We start from the raw sequence: 20,699 nt of genomic DNA, 5'->3' as shown, positions 1-20,699 counted from the left end.
GACCTTCTGGCCGTGCCCTCAGCCTCCTTCCAGCTCTTTGGTCTCTGGGAGCTGCTGGGCAGAAAGCGGTGGGACAGAATACAGATCAGCACACACCTGAGCTGGGTGTGTAAATAACACTATGATGACTCACTGGCATTCCATAGATGTAAAATCACCCAGGGCTTGTCCCGTTTGACAGTCTCTGGGGACTTCTTTCTCATTCACAGTGGTGGTGTGTAGTCTAGTTTTGAATCGTTAAGTGGTGGTGGGCTTGTTCCTGTGCATTGCCGTGCCACTGTGAAACCAGGAATTATAACCAGTTACACTGTGATAAAGCCAGAACAGTGGGACTGGAGGGTTTAGGTGCTTTGTGTGAAATTTAGCCCCTAAATTTCCCCCACAAAAAGGAAGAGAGTACAAAATGGTAGGAAGAAAATGCTCTAAATATCCAACATTTATGTGAGCCTCTTTCAAAAGTTTCTGTTCAGTTACTGACAGCCCCATCAGAGTAAGTTTGGGGAAGTGAATTAGGCAGCAACAGTTTGGCAGCTCCTATATCACCAAGTATTTCAACATCATACCTCAATGAAACATGTTGGCAGCTGTGTGAACGTGACCTCTGGTTTTCCTTCAGCCAGAAAAGCTGGTGGCAGCCTGAATCATTGTTCTTTTTATTTAAAAAAATTCTTTCAACTGGAAGCCAAAAACATCCTTTTTGGGAAAGCTTTGAAAAATCATAAAAGAAGTCCAGCAGCTCACAAGAATTTTCCTTTGCCTGGCTCTTCACAAAGCAGAATAGTGATTTTTCTGTGTGTTTTGGGTAATCCGTAGCTCCTGAACATCGCACCTTGTCCTGTCAAATGGTTGTACAATTAATAATTCATTTTTATTGGTGATTTAAGACATTTATAGCCTTGGAGCCTCCTGGTTATTCTTTTTTTGTACAATATTCATACACCTCCAACCCCTCTTCATAAGGTACATCATTCTTGGTCTTTATTATTTCTACTGTCCATCATTCTTTCAAAAGTTTTTCAAATAACTTGAAACGTGGTACATGTTGTACAAACTCTTTTTGCCACATTGACATCAGGAATATGTATGTGCCTTCAGAAACCTCTCACCAGTTCAATCACATTTCTACCTTTTAATACAATGAAGTATTCAGAACCAGCGGTGTGGCTCCAGCTGTGGTCTGGCAATTTGATTGTGTCTGATTTGGGGATTGTCAGATGAGCAACTTCTCCTGGTATTGGCTAGCAAAGAGAAGGGCACTTTGATCCATACTGTCTTGGCATCTTTGTGGCATAGTATATTCTGAGCAGGACATAAGAGTAAACTCAGGTTGGAGAGAGCTTTGAGCAACCTGGTCTACTGGAAGGTGTCCCTCTCCCTGGCAGGGGACTGGAACTGGGTGAGCTTTAAGGTCGTTTCCAACCCAAACTATTGCATGATTCTATGACAAGGTAGGCTGAAACTAACTGTTATTTAATTAGCCAAAGATAGTAGTTTGGTGAGATCTTACAAGGATTTAGAAAAAATTCTCACTCATTTTTTGATCATTTCATTCATTCATTCTGTACCATCACACAGACCTGTATCATGAGATGGATCCTCAGGTCTGGACTGGACTCAGACATGTAGGTTCTTTGAAGATCAGGAGCACACTGTCTTGTATTTTTAAACCATGCAGTTGCAAAAGAATCTGGCCAACTGCTAATATCCCATATTTTTTTTTCTGTTGCCTCTCTGAAAGACAACTTTTTGACATCTTTTTTTTGCTTCTACAGATCTTTCCCAGCTTAAAATTTAGCTTAATTTTCCAGAAGTTCCTAAATTTCTTCATTAGTTCTTTTGAAATGCCCAGCTGGATCTCCCCTTAAGTTGAGGACACATATATATTTAGTTTGTTCAGATGTCTTCCCATCATCTTTTCATTCAGTCCTCGTTCTTCCAGCTGAGTCTAGTAATTTTCCTGAATTTTCCTCTAAAAGGTTCGTTGACGTCCTCATTTTCATTACTCATTTTATTGCACACTGAGCCAAACCTGTATTTAAAATCTTGGTATTTTGTGTAAGTGTGATGTAGTGTATTTTGTCTTAATGGAAATAGAGCTTCCAAAACTAATTCACATTTTTTGCTATGGTCTTGAATATTAATGAGACTTCTTTTACTCACAAACTAGAGCTGTTTGACAGTCTGGTATTATTTTTATCCATATTTTTCCAGGAAGTTGGCAACAGTCTATGCTGGGAGGCAGTTCTTCAGTATCTCTTTCACTGAAATTGGTGCCTCATCCACACCGTCTGTAATTTCTGTTTCACTTGCGCAGCAACAGAGTTCAGGATGAATTGCAAATAAAAGGAATCTCAACATTATGCAGTTTTTTGGCACATTGAGCTCAGTTAACTCTGCTCGGTTTTACAATGTTTTCCTGTGTTGTAGAGAACTATAAAGACTTTAGCCCCTTACCTAAGACTGACCACAAATTGTCTAGAGTTCCCTGTTCCAGTGTATTCAAACAAGAAGCCAACATAGCATTAAAACACTGTTACCAAAAGTGGTGTTTTTCAAGACAGGATTAAAATTATGCAGAATTACTGTATATTCCAAGATGGAAAGCATCTGAGATCATGCTCTGCCCCAGGTGAAGGCTGTAGGTCTGGTAAAAGGGGCAATATGGGTGGCTTCAAAATATGTGATTTGTCTATTCATGTTCCTCTCAATGGACCTGCATGGCTTAGAGGTAAGAAAGAAAGAGCTCAAACTTCTCATTTCAGGAGTCCCAAGGGCTGTTTCTATAGCCAAGAATAACTAGAGCATAGATAAGCTCTTTATGCCAGGAGCTATGACATGGCTAAAGGCCCCTGTTATTCTTGTTCTGTGCAATCTAGAGAATTTCTTTTGGCTGATTGTATTATCAAGGGAATAATTCCACTTATTATCCCTCCGTACATCACAGAATTCAAAGTATCTTACTTAATTCACAGTGCTGCACCAGAGTCACTGCGGCACATAATTTAACTATGCAAAACCAACCTGTATATTTTAGAATATGCTTAGAGTACCGTATTTTGTAATATAGTTGAGTTACAATATACCTAAATCCTAAAATTGTTGTCTTACTTGAAACCTTGGTGTTAAAAATACACGCTGTTGGCAATGGGCCTAATTATATTAAGCAGCTCGTTGCAGGTTTTAGTTCTAAGAAATTCATGGGTGGTTACTTGGTTTTATTTCCTTAATTGTGTGACTGGCTTAAGTGTGTCTGCTTTGCTGTAACCTGGCATATCTTTGGAGGGTATTTTCAGAGTGTCTTTGCAGTTCTTCAAGGTGCAAATTTAAACGTTCTTCAAACTCTCTTGTGTGTTTCTCTTCCTCTTGAAGGAACTTTTCTGCTGTTGCAAGGAAGGACATCTCTGGGGAGGACTGAGCAATGAATAGAAAATGATGGTTAGTAAAAAGCAAGTACTATGTGTTTGCATTATCAAATTTATACATTTGGAAACCATTTCAACCTAGAGCAGCTAATAATTCTAAAACACTTTATAGCTCTGCAAGAGAGCACGAATTTAGATGTATATTTTTAAAGGCATAATGCGAACACGATGTTTGAATACCTGTGATATCCACAGCATTAGGATGTAGACTTGACATTAAAAACTTAAAAATCCCATTAGGCAGAATTTAGCTGCTTCAGAATCTCTAGAATCTTTGAATCAGCTATAGGTTATGTTAGTCGCTTGTGTAATTTAGACCAGGACAGAGGACAATAATCTGTTTCTTGGAATTACAGCATTGGATATGGCTGATTGCCTCCTGTAATGTTAGCTCTCTCCTCCCGTGGTGTGCTGCTTTCTGAGGAAAGGAAGAAAACCTATGTTCATTTCAGTGCCATCAACTTCAGACCCTGACATTCTGGAGAGTGTGCTAAATTTTATTCTCTGCAAGTAGTTCACTGAAAAATCTTCTTTCCATTTAATGAGCATTTAGTAGACTGAGACATAAACCATACCGAAATTGGTCTTAAAATGGTTGTCACACGATGCAGAGTTGTATAAAGCAAAGGACATGAGTGAGTTTTTGATGGAACAAGTTCTAAATTTTTAAGCAGCAATTTTTCTTAGTTCTTTTGCTAATGCTTAAGATGCATTCATTGGAATGTGTTTATCAAAAGAAATGTGAAGCAATTTTTCTTTGCCTAAAGATATTATGCTTGTTTAAATAAACTCAGTGTTTGTTTGTATAGAGAAGTAGTTTTATGACATGAATTTTTAAGTTGATTGAGAAAAGAACTCAGTATAGGAGCTGTAATACTGAGTGAGAGAGATAATTTTCTATCTTTATATGACCACATATTGAGAAAGGTGTTTGACATTAATTAAACCATACGTAAAACAGTTTTAATAACTGACTGACTTATAAGTCTAGAATCTCTAGTTTCGTTTCTCCTAGAATTAAAAAAGGAGAGTTTCTCTGTTAGCACATCAAATAGGAAGGGCTTCAAATGGTTTATATATTCAAATGTTTTGCGGAAAGGCCAATTCTATGACATCTGTACATTTTTATTCTAAGCTGCAGTCCATCAGAATGGGCTATTCCCTATTTCCACAGCAACTAGAGGCAGATTTGATCTTTGCTTTCAGCCAGGTTTAAAACTGCCCTTTAGCAGTTTTTGCAGGCCGAAAGATACTAACTAGATAAATGCTTTAAAGCAATATTCTCTCCACACTCTTTGCAGCAGACCTTGAGATAAAATGTAGAGATTTCCTATAAGAAACCCCTTTTCTTTTCCAAGTAGAGCAAGTAAGTGATAGGTGGAAATAAATTCTGAATGAAGTACCATCCTTCTAGAGTGAAGCAGACTTTCTGATGTATAGGGCTCCTAAAATGAAATTCACAGATAAAGCAGAATCTTCCTTTTCTCAGTCCTTCCAAATATGTAACAGGACAGGGAAGAAAAAGTTATATAATCTGCCATGTATAAAGAACCCAAAGCTATTGGATCACTCTGTGCCTCAACACTCTTGTATCAATCCCTGAACTAGCAGTGATTAGAAAGAATGTTAATCTTCTAATGCTTGACAAACTCCAGAGGGTGATCATCTGCTTTCTGGTTTTCCTTATAGACACACGCATGATGTCCCAGCCATAAATCATTGATGTTTTCACATGAAGAATTGTTGCTGACAATTTGAATGCCATGGCTACATGAACATAGATTTTTTCATGGGCTAGATCACAAACTTATCCTTGCAACATTTGGATTCAAAGATAGAGGTGGCACTACTACTATGAAGTATTGAAGAAGGCTTTTGTATTATGAAGAAGACACTGGATTTGGAGGTTTTACTTAGAGAATCACCATGTGTTTCATTTACTGAATACCAGGTCTGAAATCACTGATTCAGCACTGTGCAAATAAAATACTTTCAGTGAGACAGGTGAGAAACTGGGAAAATGTAAATCTGAAATGCAAATTTAATAGGTACCATCTAGAGAAAAAAAAAGTTAAGTTGGGCTTTTCCATATGGACAGCAAATTTACATGAGTGTGAGTCTTCAGAAATGTTGCATCAAGTTATGAGAGATTCTCGGAGATTCATTATAACAGTGTTTACAATTGCTGACTTGTCATTAGAAACACATTGACCTGATAGCCAGCCTATCTTCCTAAAAAGCTGGTGTCCTTTGCTTTAACTGGCTCTTACTTTGATGTGTTTTTAGTTCAAATACACTGTAAACAACAAACCAGACATTTCTGAATTTCCTCAGAGATCAGAGAAGAATGTTCATCACTTAGAATAAGCAGATCATCATTCCCTACAGCTCCTTACCCAAGGGTCAGACATCACTGATTACCATTTCAGATAGGTCCCTAATGCACTGGGTTTTATGCATTTTGAGAGTAGGTTGTATCTAAACAGGTCTAAAAGGCAACATTTCTTGTTAGCAATTAAACTTTGCTTTCCAAGCCTCTGGTCTGTTCCTTCACTGTGTTCTTTATTGTCCTTACTTTTGATGCCTGAGGAATTAAAACTAAAGAAACTACTTTAATCCATGTCTCAGCTGAGATTTATGGTCCCTAGGTTTGAATTTCTTTTCCTCAGATAACACTTCTTTATGTCTTTTGGTTTTCTAACTGGAGCTGAATAGAAATGGGTTCATTGGTAAGCATTCACCCTAAATTGTTTGGGTAGTTAGGCAACAAGGACTCTATGTCTTCATTTCTACAGTCTCAGCTGATCCCATATTTCTTTGCTGTACACCAAGAATAGTAATCACCTTTTTGCCTCATGATTTGCTGGAAATGAAGGAGTGCACTTGACAGAGATGTGTATTTCCACATATGAAATATATGCTAAATATGTCTTCTCCTTAAGCAAGAACTACCCAGAGTGCCTATGAATTAACTCTGGATTGCTGGTGAGAGGCACTGCAGGAAGCTAGGTCTATTCTCTCTCACAGACTGCCTAATTAATTTGCTTAATCTCTTTCCCCATGAGTTGCTTCAGCATTCTTGGATGCACCTTCAGCAGGGGAGCAACAGAGCTTTAACATTTGGGATATTACAGAATTTAGTGGTCAAATCATGAGTGGTCAATCCCAGAGTGTTAAAGTCTCCTGATGTTTAGCCCCTTCTGCTTTCCAGGAAAGTTCTTGCAACACCAAGAGTAGAAATTGGTCTGGCTAATTTTAGTCTTGCTGTGACTACATTTGAGGGCTCTGGGGAGTAGTTTTCTCCAACCCTACACTGCAATACATCTTAGGTAGTAGGTACAGATGCCTGTCTTCAACATGTTCCTGCTCATATATGAAAATAAAAATTGAGATGCCTAGGAAATTGTCAAGAAACACAGGAAGGCTTTCAGAGGGCCTAGCAACCTCATCAGCTAAGTAATCACAATAGCTAAGAGTGGGGACACGGACCACAGCATGCCTCAGGGTAGGATCAAGACTGTCAAGATCAGTCCTAATAGTGTCCAGTGGCAGAATTTCCACAGCTTTCCATTGAAATCTATTTATTAAGCAGTTTTCCATACTTAATATTAGAAAGTTTCCTAATGTCTCATTTAATTTTTCCTTGCTACAGCTTAAGTCTTTCTTGTCTATCCGTGCCTCGGAAGCAAGAACGGACAATGTCTGTCCACCATATGAAGAGAAACATGAGAAAGTGCTTGTGACTAAAAGTTAAAGCTCTAGATTAAGAAACACAATGTATACAACTGCTTGCTGAAATTGAGAAATTGTGTAGAAACAGTATTCTGAAGCTGCAAATAATCTTTTTGGGTATCTATCTATCTCTCTCTCTATCTATCTATTTTCTGAAGCAGGACACTGGACTGTTCTATGAAATAGTCTTCCCAGAAACTGGGAATAGATCAGGCAACCATTTTCTCAAGTTGCTAATTTCAGATAGAGCATAGCCGAAAGTACTGTTCAGAGAAAAAGTATTTCCCTAGATTTGGAAAGCCTATAACCAAGAAGTATGGGGATTATGTGAATTCCCACTGAATCCCAGCTCAGCTTTCTAGTTTACTTTAAGGTAAGAGTGACTTTCTGTTACATATGTGACCTCTAAGTAAGAATGTGAAAGGACAGAGATTCCAGTGGAACATTCACTAAGGCTGTCTGAAGATTCCTTACTGGGAGGAGAGATGTTAGTCTCTGCGTAAAGCCCTAGAGACTATTTTCTCTCTTCCCTAGATACCAACAGAGTAATTTTGGTAGGTATCAGAACATCACCTGCAATGCTGATGTTTTCAGTTGGTGCTACAAATATTCTCCAGAAAAATGATCCCTTATAACATCTTTAGACATTTTGAACATACTGGAGATTTCACTTAGGTGAAACACCAGTCCTAAAAATTCCGTCAGAAAACTCTGTTTATAACATATTGTATGTTTTTTTTACTCTTTCTGCTTGATGCAATGGCTTTCCATTTGAACACAGAACTCCAGAGCAATAGACTTGAGTACTCTCTGCACTAGTGCTGTGGTATCCAGTGTCAGTCTGAGTAACGATTTCATTCTAAAGATCTTCTGGGCTTGTACCTGCTTCAATGTCACTGATTTGGACTTAGTACAAGAAATACACCTTGCTTAATAATTTCATTTTGTACTTTGCCCACACAGGAGCTGGAAAGTGTTTTCCTTTAAATCTAGTCTTGGCATCAACCCTGTCCTGAGTGCCAGATGGGAAATAGTTTCCCTGCAAGTTGCAGAAGTGTCTCGGAATGGATGTTTTACCTGGGCTGGCTGGAAATAGAAGCTCTGGGGTCTGTGGTCTGGAATCTCTGTCTGACACTTCTGACAGAAGAGAGAAGGAGACCTGGTATTTATCGAATTCTGCTGGAAAAGTCCAAATAATTATTATAATGATTAATAATTTAAAGAGAAAAACTCTCAAGCCATAAGGCTCAGCCACACACCTGCAGTTCAGGATCTACTGGGTACAAAGAGGCACCTATCACAGCTGGACAGAGAGATGGCTATGGTCTATTCCTACTAATCTGTTAGTTCCTTTATTTAATGATGGTGTGGTTGTATGGTTTGCCGTCTGGAAAATAAGGGCTAAATTTTCAAGTGGAAAACCACAGTGGAGGCCTCAAGAAGAATAGAAGATACTAAGGAAGAGGATAAAGCTCAAATTTAAAGATAGATCTAAAGTCAAAGAATTATGGAAAGTTTTTCCTAAGAAGTTGCCCCAGGTAAAGGGAGATTTATCCCACTTTTCATGGAATTTGGTAACCTTCAGCCTTTGAAGACTGAAAGGCAGAATGCTGCACTATTACTCTTTCATTTCAAAAAAAAGAAAGATTGCAGCAGTTATCATTTCTGTTCCTTTTCAAATACAATAGCTAACACATAGAAAATAGTTGCTGCAATTCCGCTAATTTCATCCATCAGTGGAATGCTGTAGAAACTTGATTTGTCAAACAGCACTTAAGACAGTAAGTTTGCAGGCATTATGGAAATGCACTTAGAGCAGAGTGCCCTTACAAAAGTCAGTATGAAGGAGTGCCCCAATATAGAAGACAATAATCTAGAATGTAGAAATCTCTTTCACAGTCACATAATGGCAGGTAATTATCACTATCATTATTAGAACAAAGGTATGGCCCAGCAGGGGATATTTAACTTCCAGAAAAAACTGTTTTATGTGTTAAGGTATTTCCATTTTTGCTGGGTTGGCATTGTATAAATACTAATGACAACAGGGGTGATCTAGTTTTTGGCTCCTCCAGGGCTGTGGTTGGTCCACAGACGGATTTGTGATACAGGAAAATAGTTACTTACCGATAATTTGATTTCTTCTGCATTGTAAGCAGGGCTCAGTAAACTGCCTCTTCTGCCCTCTTCAGGAAACGTCCCACTGAAGCCCAAAGGATACTTATCACTTTTTGAACCAGTGATACTGCCTTGGCCATATAAAGCAGGACTGTGGTTTCTGTGGTATCCTGTGAACGCAGCAGTCTGTTGACCTTCCATTTCCCATGCAACTTGCTTTTGGGAAGTTCTAAAAGAGAAAAACAAATCAAAGTGTGAAAACCAGTTGCAACTGAGCTATCACAGCAAAGCCAAGGATGATTTTACTTTTGTTTGCGCAGTTTTGATTACTTACCTGTGCAAACTGCTTCATGCAGATCAAAACCTACCAAGCTGCAGCAGTTTTGCAGCTTCCCAACTAAGGTGCTTTAAACATCTGAGTGTGCGTTTTCTGTCTGCCTCGGCTATGTCTTAAATCACACAAACTTAAACCTATTTGCTGGAGCTTAAATTGAATAACCTTGCCATATAATTATGGCAGGACAAGAGCTAAACCACAAACCTGCTTCAGATATTGAAAATACCAATATTCCTTAAGCGTTGTTGGCCATCCTTTGCCAAAAGATATCATGCTGTTAGTTTGTCAGTGGGAGAAGCTAAGTAAGCAGTCTTCAGCCAGGTCTTCACAACTTATAGTCTGATAGGAACTAGAGTGGATTTAGCCGACAAATAGAGGAAATTAAATATGAATGTGAGATGAGAAACAAAACCTGTTATTAGTGGTTAAATAATTGGTCAATTTTGATCTAATATAACTTCAAATGTTATGTTCAAATAGCTAGGATTTTGCTGAATAAAAAAATAATACAGGTATCTTTGATCCTGCATTTTTACTGCAATATTAATTTTGCCACTGATTTAATGATAACATACAGAACAAAAGAAAGCTATTTTCTTCCCATTCAAAATATCTCCTTTTCCTGATAGTTAACTGAACAATTCTGAAACCATATTGACAAGACTAGCTTGCCCACATGCTTGCTCAATTAGACTCATTTTCAGTTGCATCTTTACTTGTACTTATTATTAGGTATTTAGTTCAGCTGGGAGAAGAGAAGGCTGCATGAAGACCTCATAGCAGCCTTCCAGTATCTGAAGGGGGCCTGTAAGGGTGCTGGAGAGGGTGCATCAAGGACTCTAGCGATAGGACAAGAGGTAATGGGTTAAAACTTAAACAGCAAAGTTTAAATTAGATCTAAGGAAGAACTGTGAGGTGGGGAGGCACTGGAATGGGTTGCCCAAAGAAGTTGTGAATGCTCCATCCCTGGTGGTGTTCAAGGCCAGGCTGGACAGAGCTTTGGGTGATATGGTTTAGTGTGAGGTGTTAGGGCAGAGGTGTCCCTGCCCATGGCAGGGGGTTGGGACTAGATGATCTTAAGGTCCTTTCCAACTCTAACTATTCTATAATCCTATGATTATATAGCAAAACATGCAAAAAAATAGTTTTACATTTCTGTTACAATATTTCTGACTGAGGTAAAAATTTCCATTGTACTGAGGTCTGTGCTTATAATAAAATCGGAATTGTAGTCTTGGGAGGTAACAACTATACTTAAACATGATAGCTGTTTGAAAAGATTCTGTCAGTGCAATATCCTAAACCACTTCACTAATTTGAAATGCAGTTATAAAAGCTTTCAAAGACAAGTTCTCTGACACAAAAGTATAATTATTATAAATATTCAAGAGTATGCAGTGCTGCTCAGATCCAAGGAAAACAACTCTTTTTTTTAATAAAGGAGAATAATTTTCCAAGCACAGGGAAAGGAAAGCATTTCCTGCAGAAAGAGCACACCCTCATTTTCTAATCTTCATTTCAATATTTGGTGTCGGGAGAGGGTGGCTGTGCAGTCTTAATAAACCCTGCTTGTACTTAATCTCCTTGTGCTGGGTTTGGCTGGGGTAGAGTTAATTTTCTTCACAGTAGCAGGTATGGGAATGGTTTGGATTTGTGCTGGAAACAGTGTTGATAACACACAACTATTCTATGATTCTGTTTTAGTTACTGCTGAGGAGCTGAGGTCTTTTCTGCGCCTCACACCATCCCAACAGCGAGTGGGCTGGGGATGCTAACCCCAGCTGACCCAATGGATATTCCAGACTATATGGTGTCATCCTCAGTCTATAAACTAGGGGGAAAGCTGGCTGGAGGCCACTGCCTGGGAACTGGCTGGTTGGTGGGTGGTGAACAACTGCACTGTGCATCACCTGGTTTGTATATTCTGATTCTATTATTATTGTTGTTACTGTTGTTACTGTTGTTACTGTTATTATCACCATCATTATCATTGTCATCAGCCCTTCCTTTTCTGTACCATTAAACTCTATCTCCACCCACAAATTTTATTTTTTTTTTCCCCAGTTCTCTCCCCATCCCACTGCAGGAAGGGAAGGAGAGTAAGGAGAGGCTGTCTGGTGTTCAGCTGCCTGCCAGGTTAAACCCTGACAGCCATGAACATGAAACTGAGCACTCCAACGACAGATTGCAGAACAACTCAGAGAACTAATGAATCATAGAATAGTTAGGGTTGGGAAGGACCTTAAGATCATCTAGTTCCAACGCCCCTGACATGGCCAGGGACACCTCACACTAAACCATATCACCCAAGACTTCATCCAAACTTGTCTTGAACACTGCCAGGGATGGAGCATTCACAACCTCCCTGGGCAACCCATTCCAGTACCTCACCACCCTAACAGTAAAGAATTTCTTCCTTATATCCAGTCTAAACCTCTGCTGTTTAAGTTTCAACCCATTACCCCTTGTCCTATCACTACAGTCCCTAATGAAGAACGTATTTTTCTCTGGCTATAAAAGAGGTAGTGATTAAGATACTCTGAATGCCAGGGGAAAGCAAATTATAAGCATGATTCTGTAATATTATTATTATTGTATTATTATTATACATTCTAAAATAAAACTCTCTGAGAACATTCACCCAGCCTTCCAGTTTTCTAATCAGTTAAAATGTTTACTTTCATGGGGCAGTTTCCTCCTTTCATTCATTTTTTCTTTAAATAAACACACTCTGCTCTTTGGCCACAGATGTTTTTTTTCTGCCCCCCTCCCCCCCTTTGAAGTCAATTCCATCCATTGTTTGGATGAAGGGCACAGAAGATAGATGGTATGAATAATAAAATCACAAATATTTTTTTTCATCTTGTGTTCTGACCTTTTAGAAGTAATTTTCTCTATAAACCCACAGTAAAGTCTGTGATCTGTGTTCTTTTTTATTTCCCCCCATAACTGCTTCTCTGTGTACTTAATAACAGTTATTACTGTTATGCTATAGCTTGCTTCGCTAAAACCAGAATTTTCAGACTCAGGTGCCTACAGTTCTGGTGGCTTTTAGATAGCAAAATCAGATACCTCCCAAAAAAGGACTGACTTTTAAAGGAACTTCATTCCTACTGTAATCCATAGCATTGCTGGGGCTGTTTGCTATCTTGGAAAAACGTGACACCTACATTTACGTGCATTGATATGGATACTATGCCTTTACTTCAGACGGACTTCACAGTTGGGCTTTAAATATCTGCCAGTTTAGTGCAATATAATATGTAGGAACAGAGTTCTTCTTTGAATGCAAATGTAAAGGTAGGTAAATACCTGTAATTTTTCCAAACCTTCCATTTGTTAATACTGGCAATGCAAATACACTATAACTGCAGTTGAAAAACTTATGCTTTCAGTAGGTTTATTGTCAGAGAGTATTGAACATATCCACATACTTCACAAAAATAATATCACTGTGGACATGGTGACATATGGGACAAGAAGTGAAAGGATGATGTCTTCACAAAAGGAATTTATATAGACAGGATCGATTTTTCCAGACTCAGATATAAAATCAGCCTGGTCTTTATGTGATCAATGACTTCAGTGGTGCAAAACAAATTATTTACACAGCTTGTGCTGGTTGTCATACCTGGTCTTGAGAAAGAAAACAACAGATCTTTAGTGACCAGAATGTCTTCAGAATTTGTTGCTTTTACCTGGTGAGTGTAACTGTTGGCTTGGTTTGTAAAAATGGTTAAAAAGTATTTTCCTAAGAGGTTGTTTTCACTGATACCAGTATATCTACTGCAACACCTGATCCAGTGGTGAGCATGACAAAGAGTCCGTGAACTCCAAAAGGTGGTGAAAACCTCCTTGAGACACAGAGTTCACTGTCAAGACAGATCCTTTAAGTGATCCCCAGCTACCTTACTAGGCATTCAGTCCTAGCCTTTACCCCTCACTTTTGCCAAATGACGGAGGAGCACTTTGGCTTATCCTGTTACCTGTTTGGTGTGTATTTTTGTGGTGAATAAGTAGCCTTTCATTGGGAACTCACATGCATGTTTTAATTTTGGAACAAAGAGGCTAAATAAATCAGCTTCATCAGAGAAAACACTCTTCAACCATGCCAAACTTCAAGTCAACTGTATGTGGCTAAGGTCTAAATAAAGGGTTGGAATCTTGAGGGTGGGGAAAGCTTCTGTGAATGGCAATTAGAAGTAAGTCAACTACCATACATGAGAACAGTAGTTACTTAAAGTGGTTGTAGGTAGGCTGTGACTAAAGGCTTTTTTAGGTAATAGATGCCACTCCTGCATATCTTACTCTGTAATATTTAGAAATTCCTTGCATACTGAATAAAAGCAGAAATCGAGGCTCTTTCTAAACTGCCAATAGAACTTCCTGCAATTTCCTGCGTTTTCTCTAGAGGTCTCCTATCTAGCTAATGCCGGTGCCCATGCCTTGGATTCTAGTACTGGTTGGGAGACATGACTGAAAAACATTATAGAATACAGCTGGTTGAAGACTTTACTTATTGTAGTTGTGCAAACCTTTCTATGTTTCTGAATGGAAATAGGAGAATGAAAGTAAAGCTTCTGAAAATGGCTCTGTAAAGCACAAGCACCCCTCTTGCACAAAGACCGTGTTTTCTACTCCTTTTACTCTATAAAAAACAGTGGTTTTGTCCTTTCTTCAGTGCCATAATTACCATGGAAACAGAACTGCAAATTAAAACAGAAATAACATGGTTTATGCTCACAATAAAATAAAATATACCCTAGAGTTTGAGTCAATGAACATAAATTGCCTGAATTATCTGCACACATTTGATTCTTGAAAATTCAATTTTAGTTTTCTGAGAAAATCTTGAGGTAGTTCCTGTTTGGGAACAGAGAACTGACAGTACAGAGAGGGCTGAGTCTTAAAGAGACTGGCTGGCTGATGTGTATGTACACTACATGTGGAATTTGTGTATGTATTTATTTAGCTAAATAACTTTTCATTTAGCAAATCAATCACATGTTTCAGATACTGAAAACCAGGTTCAATAGATCTGTTTCACCAGATTCATTGGAATCATCATTCAAATTGTGTTCAGTTATGTGGTTGAGGTTTCTGTTGTTAGAAAGGTTCTTTCTCCCAGGTTTCTCTCTCCCAGTTTTGGTTTAATATTGATTTTCAATAGCTAAGTAATCAGAATCCTGCAAGTTACCTGCATAGTTCTATTGCCTCATGCACTTACATTCTCATGAATGAAATTTCACAGTTCCTCATGTACAGCAAGTTTAGTTCCTGCGAAAATCTGACTTTCTCTCTATTAAAGAGAGTGGAAGCATGAGCAAAAAACGCACTCACCGATTTTTGTTGAAATTATGAGACCTACAGGTGCAGAATACTCTGTAGCTTGGTTTGTAAATATTTGTTTCAGCAAAACCTTCAACATCAGGCTTCTCAGGGAGGTGGTGGAATCACCATTCCTGGGTGTGTTCAAGGTCCTCAGTGACATGATTTAGTGGTGGACTTTGCAGTCCTGGGGTAAAGGTTGAATTTGGTGATCTTAAAGGTCCTGTTGAACCTAGTTGATTCTATAATTCTATAATTTGAAACTTAGGAAAACAAACATATCTGCCATTTCCATATATATGTATATATATTATGTATATGCCTATATATGTACATGCACACATACAATATATATATATGTATTTGTATACACCTGAATACCACCTACAACACTAAATTATATATTTAACAAAATATTCCAAAGGAAGTTTTAACCAAGAATGTAGCTACATATAATGAGATGCCTTTCTATTTTGCAGCAAGAAAATGACTTCAAATTTTGCCAGTGACTGAATGTATGAGCTTGAAATAACCTGTGTAATTTTGGCTTCAACTGATCCACATTAGTGTTACCATGTAAGTTCTTTTTACAAATGATCAAAATATTTGGCTTCCTATTAATTTTACTCTCGTGTACTATGAAATATTGTTTAGCATGGGGTTTAATTTTCTTTTTATTACTGCAATGCCATGATTATAACATGTTTGAAGGTAATTCATTGCTTCACTGAATACAGGGAAATAAGAAGGAAGCCATCACTACAATGTTTTCTATAGCCTGAGTACTTTTGTCTCATTATTCTTCCCTAACAAGGAGTTTATTTAGTAATTATTTATTCAGGGCACCTGAAATTATGTTTCATTTAAAAATCAGGTCACCCAAGAACATCAAAACTAGACAAGGCATTAAAATACATCTTATGAAACTTCCAACAAATGAAACTGGTGGGACAGAGAGGTTTTCTGCAGGGGCTGTAGTTCAAACTGCTTATTAAGATAACCTCCTGTGGAGCAGTTTACCTCTCGTGTTGGTTTTTATATTCTTTCCTTGTCTTGTTTTTATTTGGCAGTAAAAATACATCCTGTCCTGTTTTGCAAAACCTGAAACTAAGAATAACTTATGCAGCACATTAAAAGTTTTTAAAGTCATTTCATGTGAAAAACATTTTAAAAATGATCAAACATATCTAGGACTTCATGTATTGCAAATTCAGTCAGCCACCTAGAAAAATGTAGGGAATTCTTACAAATGTACTAACTAGGTCTTATATTTATGTTGGTGGGAGTTCTGAATGAGCAGAAACAGCAGAAAAGCTTAATGGTTCAGCCCAGTTAGATGCTTTCAAAAAACTTACAGAGAGATTCATATATATGTACAATTTAAATATTACCTCTCTTCCTTTTCTTTCATCTTTGAGTGGGTTTGGTAGCTGTGCTCTGTTTCTCCATATGTACCCATGCGACCCAGCAGTGATGTTTCTGTATCATTTTGAAGTTTAACAAGACTACTTTGTAATCTTACATTCTCATGTTCCGGTTTGTGAATGGAAGATGTGAAATTTCCATGTTGTTTGTTACATAAATCTACACTCTGTGCAAGGAGATAAAGCCATCATTACATAGTTATCTTTTCCACAACAAATGGATGTTAGTATTTTTAACAAGCAAACACAAAACAATGTTCTATGCTAAAGAAAAACCTAGCTACTATATATAATCATGTAGCACTTAGAGCAAACCAAGAGAATTGCCTCCAGAAAAAAATCCACTGTAGATAAATGGAAAAGAATGGATAACAGCCTCTATAACACAATAAAACAAATTAAAGTTTCTCAACAAACATGAGTCTAAAATATTATTATTGTAAATTCATCACTTGCTTTGTAAAACTTATGACATAAAAGAAACCATAACAGCTATAGCTGCAGACCGTTCTGCTCCCTCCAGTAGCAATCCCACCAGAAATAATAAGAAAAAAATATAGAAGTTCATTACTTTACTAAACACAGGGTATGTCTACAGGCACAATTTAATATCTGTGTCAAGATACAGTCACCTTCAACTTCAGAAGCAGTAAAGTAAAGCCACATTAGCACAGTACTCTCTGTGTTACTAAACCCTGCTTCTCAGTCGGGTTAGTCCACATGGTATACAAGTCATAATACTAAAAGTGCAAGCAACATGTGCTCTGCAACTAGGGCTTAAAGAGGCCCATCCACTAAGGTATAAAGGGAAGACAGAGATTAGCTCTGGAAGTTGACTAGCCAGGATACTGCATTCCCGCCTAGACAAGTTCCTATGTGATGTACTCTAGGTTACCCTGCTCTTGCAGGGGGGTTGGACTAGATGATCTTTTGAGGTCTCTTCCAACCCTCGGGATTCTGTGATTCTGTGATTCATTTTTTGTCCTGTCACTTTTTCTATAAAGCCTATGGTGCACAAGAGAGCTAGCTAATTTGGAACTACTTCTCTGCAGAAGACTGCATTGCATTGTGTAAGTATATCTGCAATAGCAGTATAGTGTCATTAACAGAAAAGTCTCTAATGATTTCATAGAACCATAGAACAGTGTGGGTTGGAAAGGACCTTAAAGATCATCTATTCCAACATGTCTGCCACAGGCAGCAGGGACAACCTTCCACTAGACCAGGTTGCTCCAAGCCCCGTCCACCCTGGCCTTGAACACTGCCAGGGATGGGGCAGCCACAGCTTCTCTGGGCACCCTGTGCCAGTGTCTCACCATCTTCATAAAAAAAATCAACCAACCAAAACCCTTTCTTATGAACAATCTAAACCTCCCCTCTTTCAGTTTAATACCCTTGCCCCTTCTCCTGTTACAGAATCACAGAATCCCAGAATCCCGAGGGTTGGAAGTGACCTCAAAAGATCATCTAGTCCAACCCCCCTGCAAGAGCAGGGTAACCTAGAGTACATCACACAGGAACTTGTCCAGGCGGGCCTTGAATATCTCCAACGTAGGAGACTCCACAACCTCCCTGGGCAACAATAAGTGCTGTTACTACAAGCCCTGGTAAGAAGTCTTTCTCCATCTTTCTTATAAGCCCTGATTAAGTACTGAAAGGTTGCTCTCCATAGTAGAGGTGGTCGAGTCCTCTGATTATTCTCGTGGCCTCCTCTGGACTTGCTCCAACAGGTCCATGTCCAGATTATACACAAAATACTAAAACCCAAAACATTCTATTAAGTTTTGCGTTCATGTATTTCTAGATTTACCTTATTCTTTTGGAAGTTGGTAACTCCTGAGTATTAAGAATTCGGATCTAAGTGTACAGTCAGCACAACTGAAAGCTTGTCTATTCCTTGCACTATCTCGTCTAAGGTTCTCTCTTCCTGTAACCCTTGCCTCACTTAGCTAATTTTAGGGGAAATTTATGAGCCAAGCTGGCATGGAAGTGCCAGAAAGTAAAAGGAAATCTAGTATTTATTGCAAGGATGGCAGGCAGGGGCTCAGCTGTGTCTCTGAAGTGAAGCAGCAGAACAGAGGAAGGACAGCACTAAGTCACACTACCACTACTAGCTCTCAAGTCAGCAGTACAGTTATAATGGCATGAACCCCCAAGCTGAGCTGGCACAGCTACATTGCTTTTGAAATCTAAACAAGTAACCCTGCCTGGTGATGCATTACACTACACTGACTTAAGCTAGCATTAGTTTGAGGAGTCTGTGTAGTGCTCTGCTGTACTATGCAAACATATCTGTAAAAATCTCTCCAGTTCCTGCAATCTTAGCATGAAATACCTCACAGTCTTTAATGTTTAGATTTTCACAATACATTAGTAAAGTAGGAAAGACTTGTTAAGTCCATAAATGCATGGATATACGTAGTGACCTTGGTATATCTACTGACTGGATTTTACTGTTCAAATTTATCAGACATGGCATCTACAAGGATTCTTTTCAGACAGTTCTTCTCAATCTTCATGAAAAGTACCACCATAGAAAAGAGCTAGACATGTATACACACATCCATCTATGTTTCCACAAGAATGTCATACATACACATACATATATCCATAATAGTATACATGTATATACAGGTAATACATCAGTGATAGATGTATATACTATTTTAAGGGTGTAGAAAAATGTGGCATTCTTTCATACATTTGTCAGTCTACAGTAAGGCAATTAACAGGCTACAAATCCCCCAAAGATGTATTTACAGCAGTATTTGCAAGCAACATTGCAGTGTTTTTCCAGTGATAGATAAAATAACTGCAGATGTTCCACAAGCAGGAGACATTTTGAAGCTTTGTGTGGAAGGCAGCATATACAATATTTATTGTACCCATAAAAGCTACAGTACTACATGATATTATGGCACACTTTTTATGAATTAAACTTTAAAAATCCTCTGTTTGAAGAAAAATAAGTGCTGAGCTCCAGAAATAAGCTGGGTGGGGGCAAAATATGTCTGGTTTTTACACTGTTATTTAATTATCATATGAAGAAACTGGTAATATAGTAAAACCAGGACATATCTTCGTATCTGTGAGAATGATAACTGCTTAAAAATATATATTTTCTGAAATAAGTGATGTAACTGTTTATTGTCCAGACAGTTACTGAAAAATCTACCTTTTACTTTACTACAGTTAAGGTCAAAATTATTCCTAGCTATACCCATCTTCAAGCCGAGTTAAATCCACTTGGTGTTGATTATGCCTCACACCTTATTTCTATTAATTTATTTTACTTAGGTCAGAAATCTCTAAATCTGCCATGATCTCAATCTACATTTACAGTAAATGTAAGTAACTGTTCAGAGTATTGCATAGATTAAAAAAATACCGTGCAACTTTTACACACCTGGGTTTCCACCATCTCTTTTAGATGTGTGTTTTCAGAGCTCATAACTTTATATCTGGAATCCAAGAACTAGGAAAAGATTAAACTCTCTGTTAAATACAAGAATATTACTGTTAACTTTAAATAACACTCAGTATAGATATATATGTTTAATTTTACAAAACATACATAAAGAATTATGAAACTAAAGACAATGGTTTTTAAATACAGCAATACTAAAGCAGAAAGAACTCTTAAACCATCTATAAAAGACATACAAATGCAATGCTTCTGATTTTATTTACCTTTTTTCACTTAGGAAAATATGGGAGTTCACTTGCAGTTATGAGATACAAAGAGAGACAGATTTTGCAGGCCATTGAAACTGGATGAAATCATGGAGCCTAGAAATGATATCCACTCTTTTAGTTCTATGGTAGGGAATATAGGCTGGTAAAACCACACAATAGAAGATGCCTCATTTTCCCAAGCACTAACTTTCCTATTGTCAAAAGTGAAGTACTACATTAAATACAACTTTCAATATGCAGTGTCCTTCTCAGAAAACAGAGATCCCCAGAAAGCTCTAAATATGAAGGTTCTTTTTGTTTACAAAACTAAGTAATGGAGGTAACATTTGTTTTTAATACTAAAAATTGACATTAAAACACTGGTATCTCACAGTTTTCAGCTTTCAAATTATTAGAATTTTCTAAGCAGACACATAACGTTCTTCAAAAAGCTTTTGAAAAACAAAAAAAGTGTTCTAGATACTCTAACAAACAGTTCTAATGATAAAGTGCATATAATAACAATAAACTTGAAGTTTTCAAGATCTTTTCTATGATAAACTACAGTCAATAGTCCGAATGAATTGCAATTTAGATGTACAGTTGACATTTGCCAGTGCATTCTTGTTCCAGTATCAATTTGGCTGCTCTGGTAATACTTCA

The 20,699-nt window shown here is 37.9% G+C and overlaps 1 protein-coding gene across 1 annotated transcript in view; it reads right to left on the bottom strand.

Annotated features, from left to right (window-relative positions):
* Positions 1–3,240: 3,240 nt before the first annotated feature.
* DEUP1 (deuterosome assembly protein 1) overlaps positions 3,241–20,699 on the bottom strand; it is a 44,138-nt gene continuing 26,679 nt past the window's right edge. Inside the window, 4 exon segments of the mRNA XM_034060055.1 lie at positions 3,241–3,411; positions 9,282–9,501; positions 16,329–16,528; positions 19,750–19,836. Coding sequence (XP_033915946.1) covers positions 3,241–3,411; positions 9,282–9,501; positions 16,329–16,528; positions 19,750–19,836 — 678 coding nt within the window.

Source organism: Melopsittacus undulatus, chromosome 2 (genome assembly GCF_012275295.1).
Source record: "Melopsittacus undulatus isolate bMelUnd1 chromosome 2, bMelUnd1.mat.Z, whole genome shotgun sequence".
Classification (NCBI taxonomy): Eukaryota; Metazoa; Chordata; class Aves; order Psittaciformes; family Psittaculidae; genus Melopsittacus; species Melopsittacus undulatus.
The sequence above is the reverse complement of the archived record's forward strand: the minus strand, read 5'-3'. Positions and strand labels throughout refer to the sequence as shown.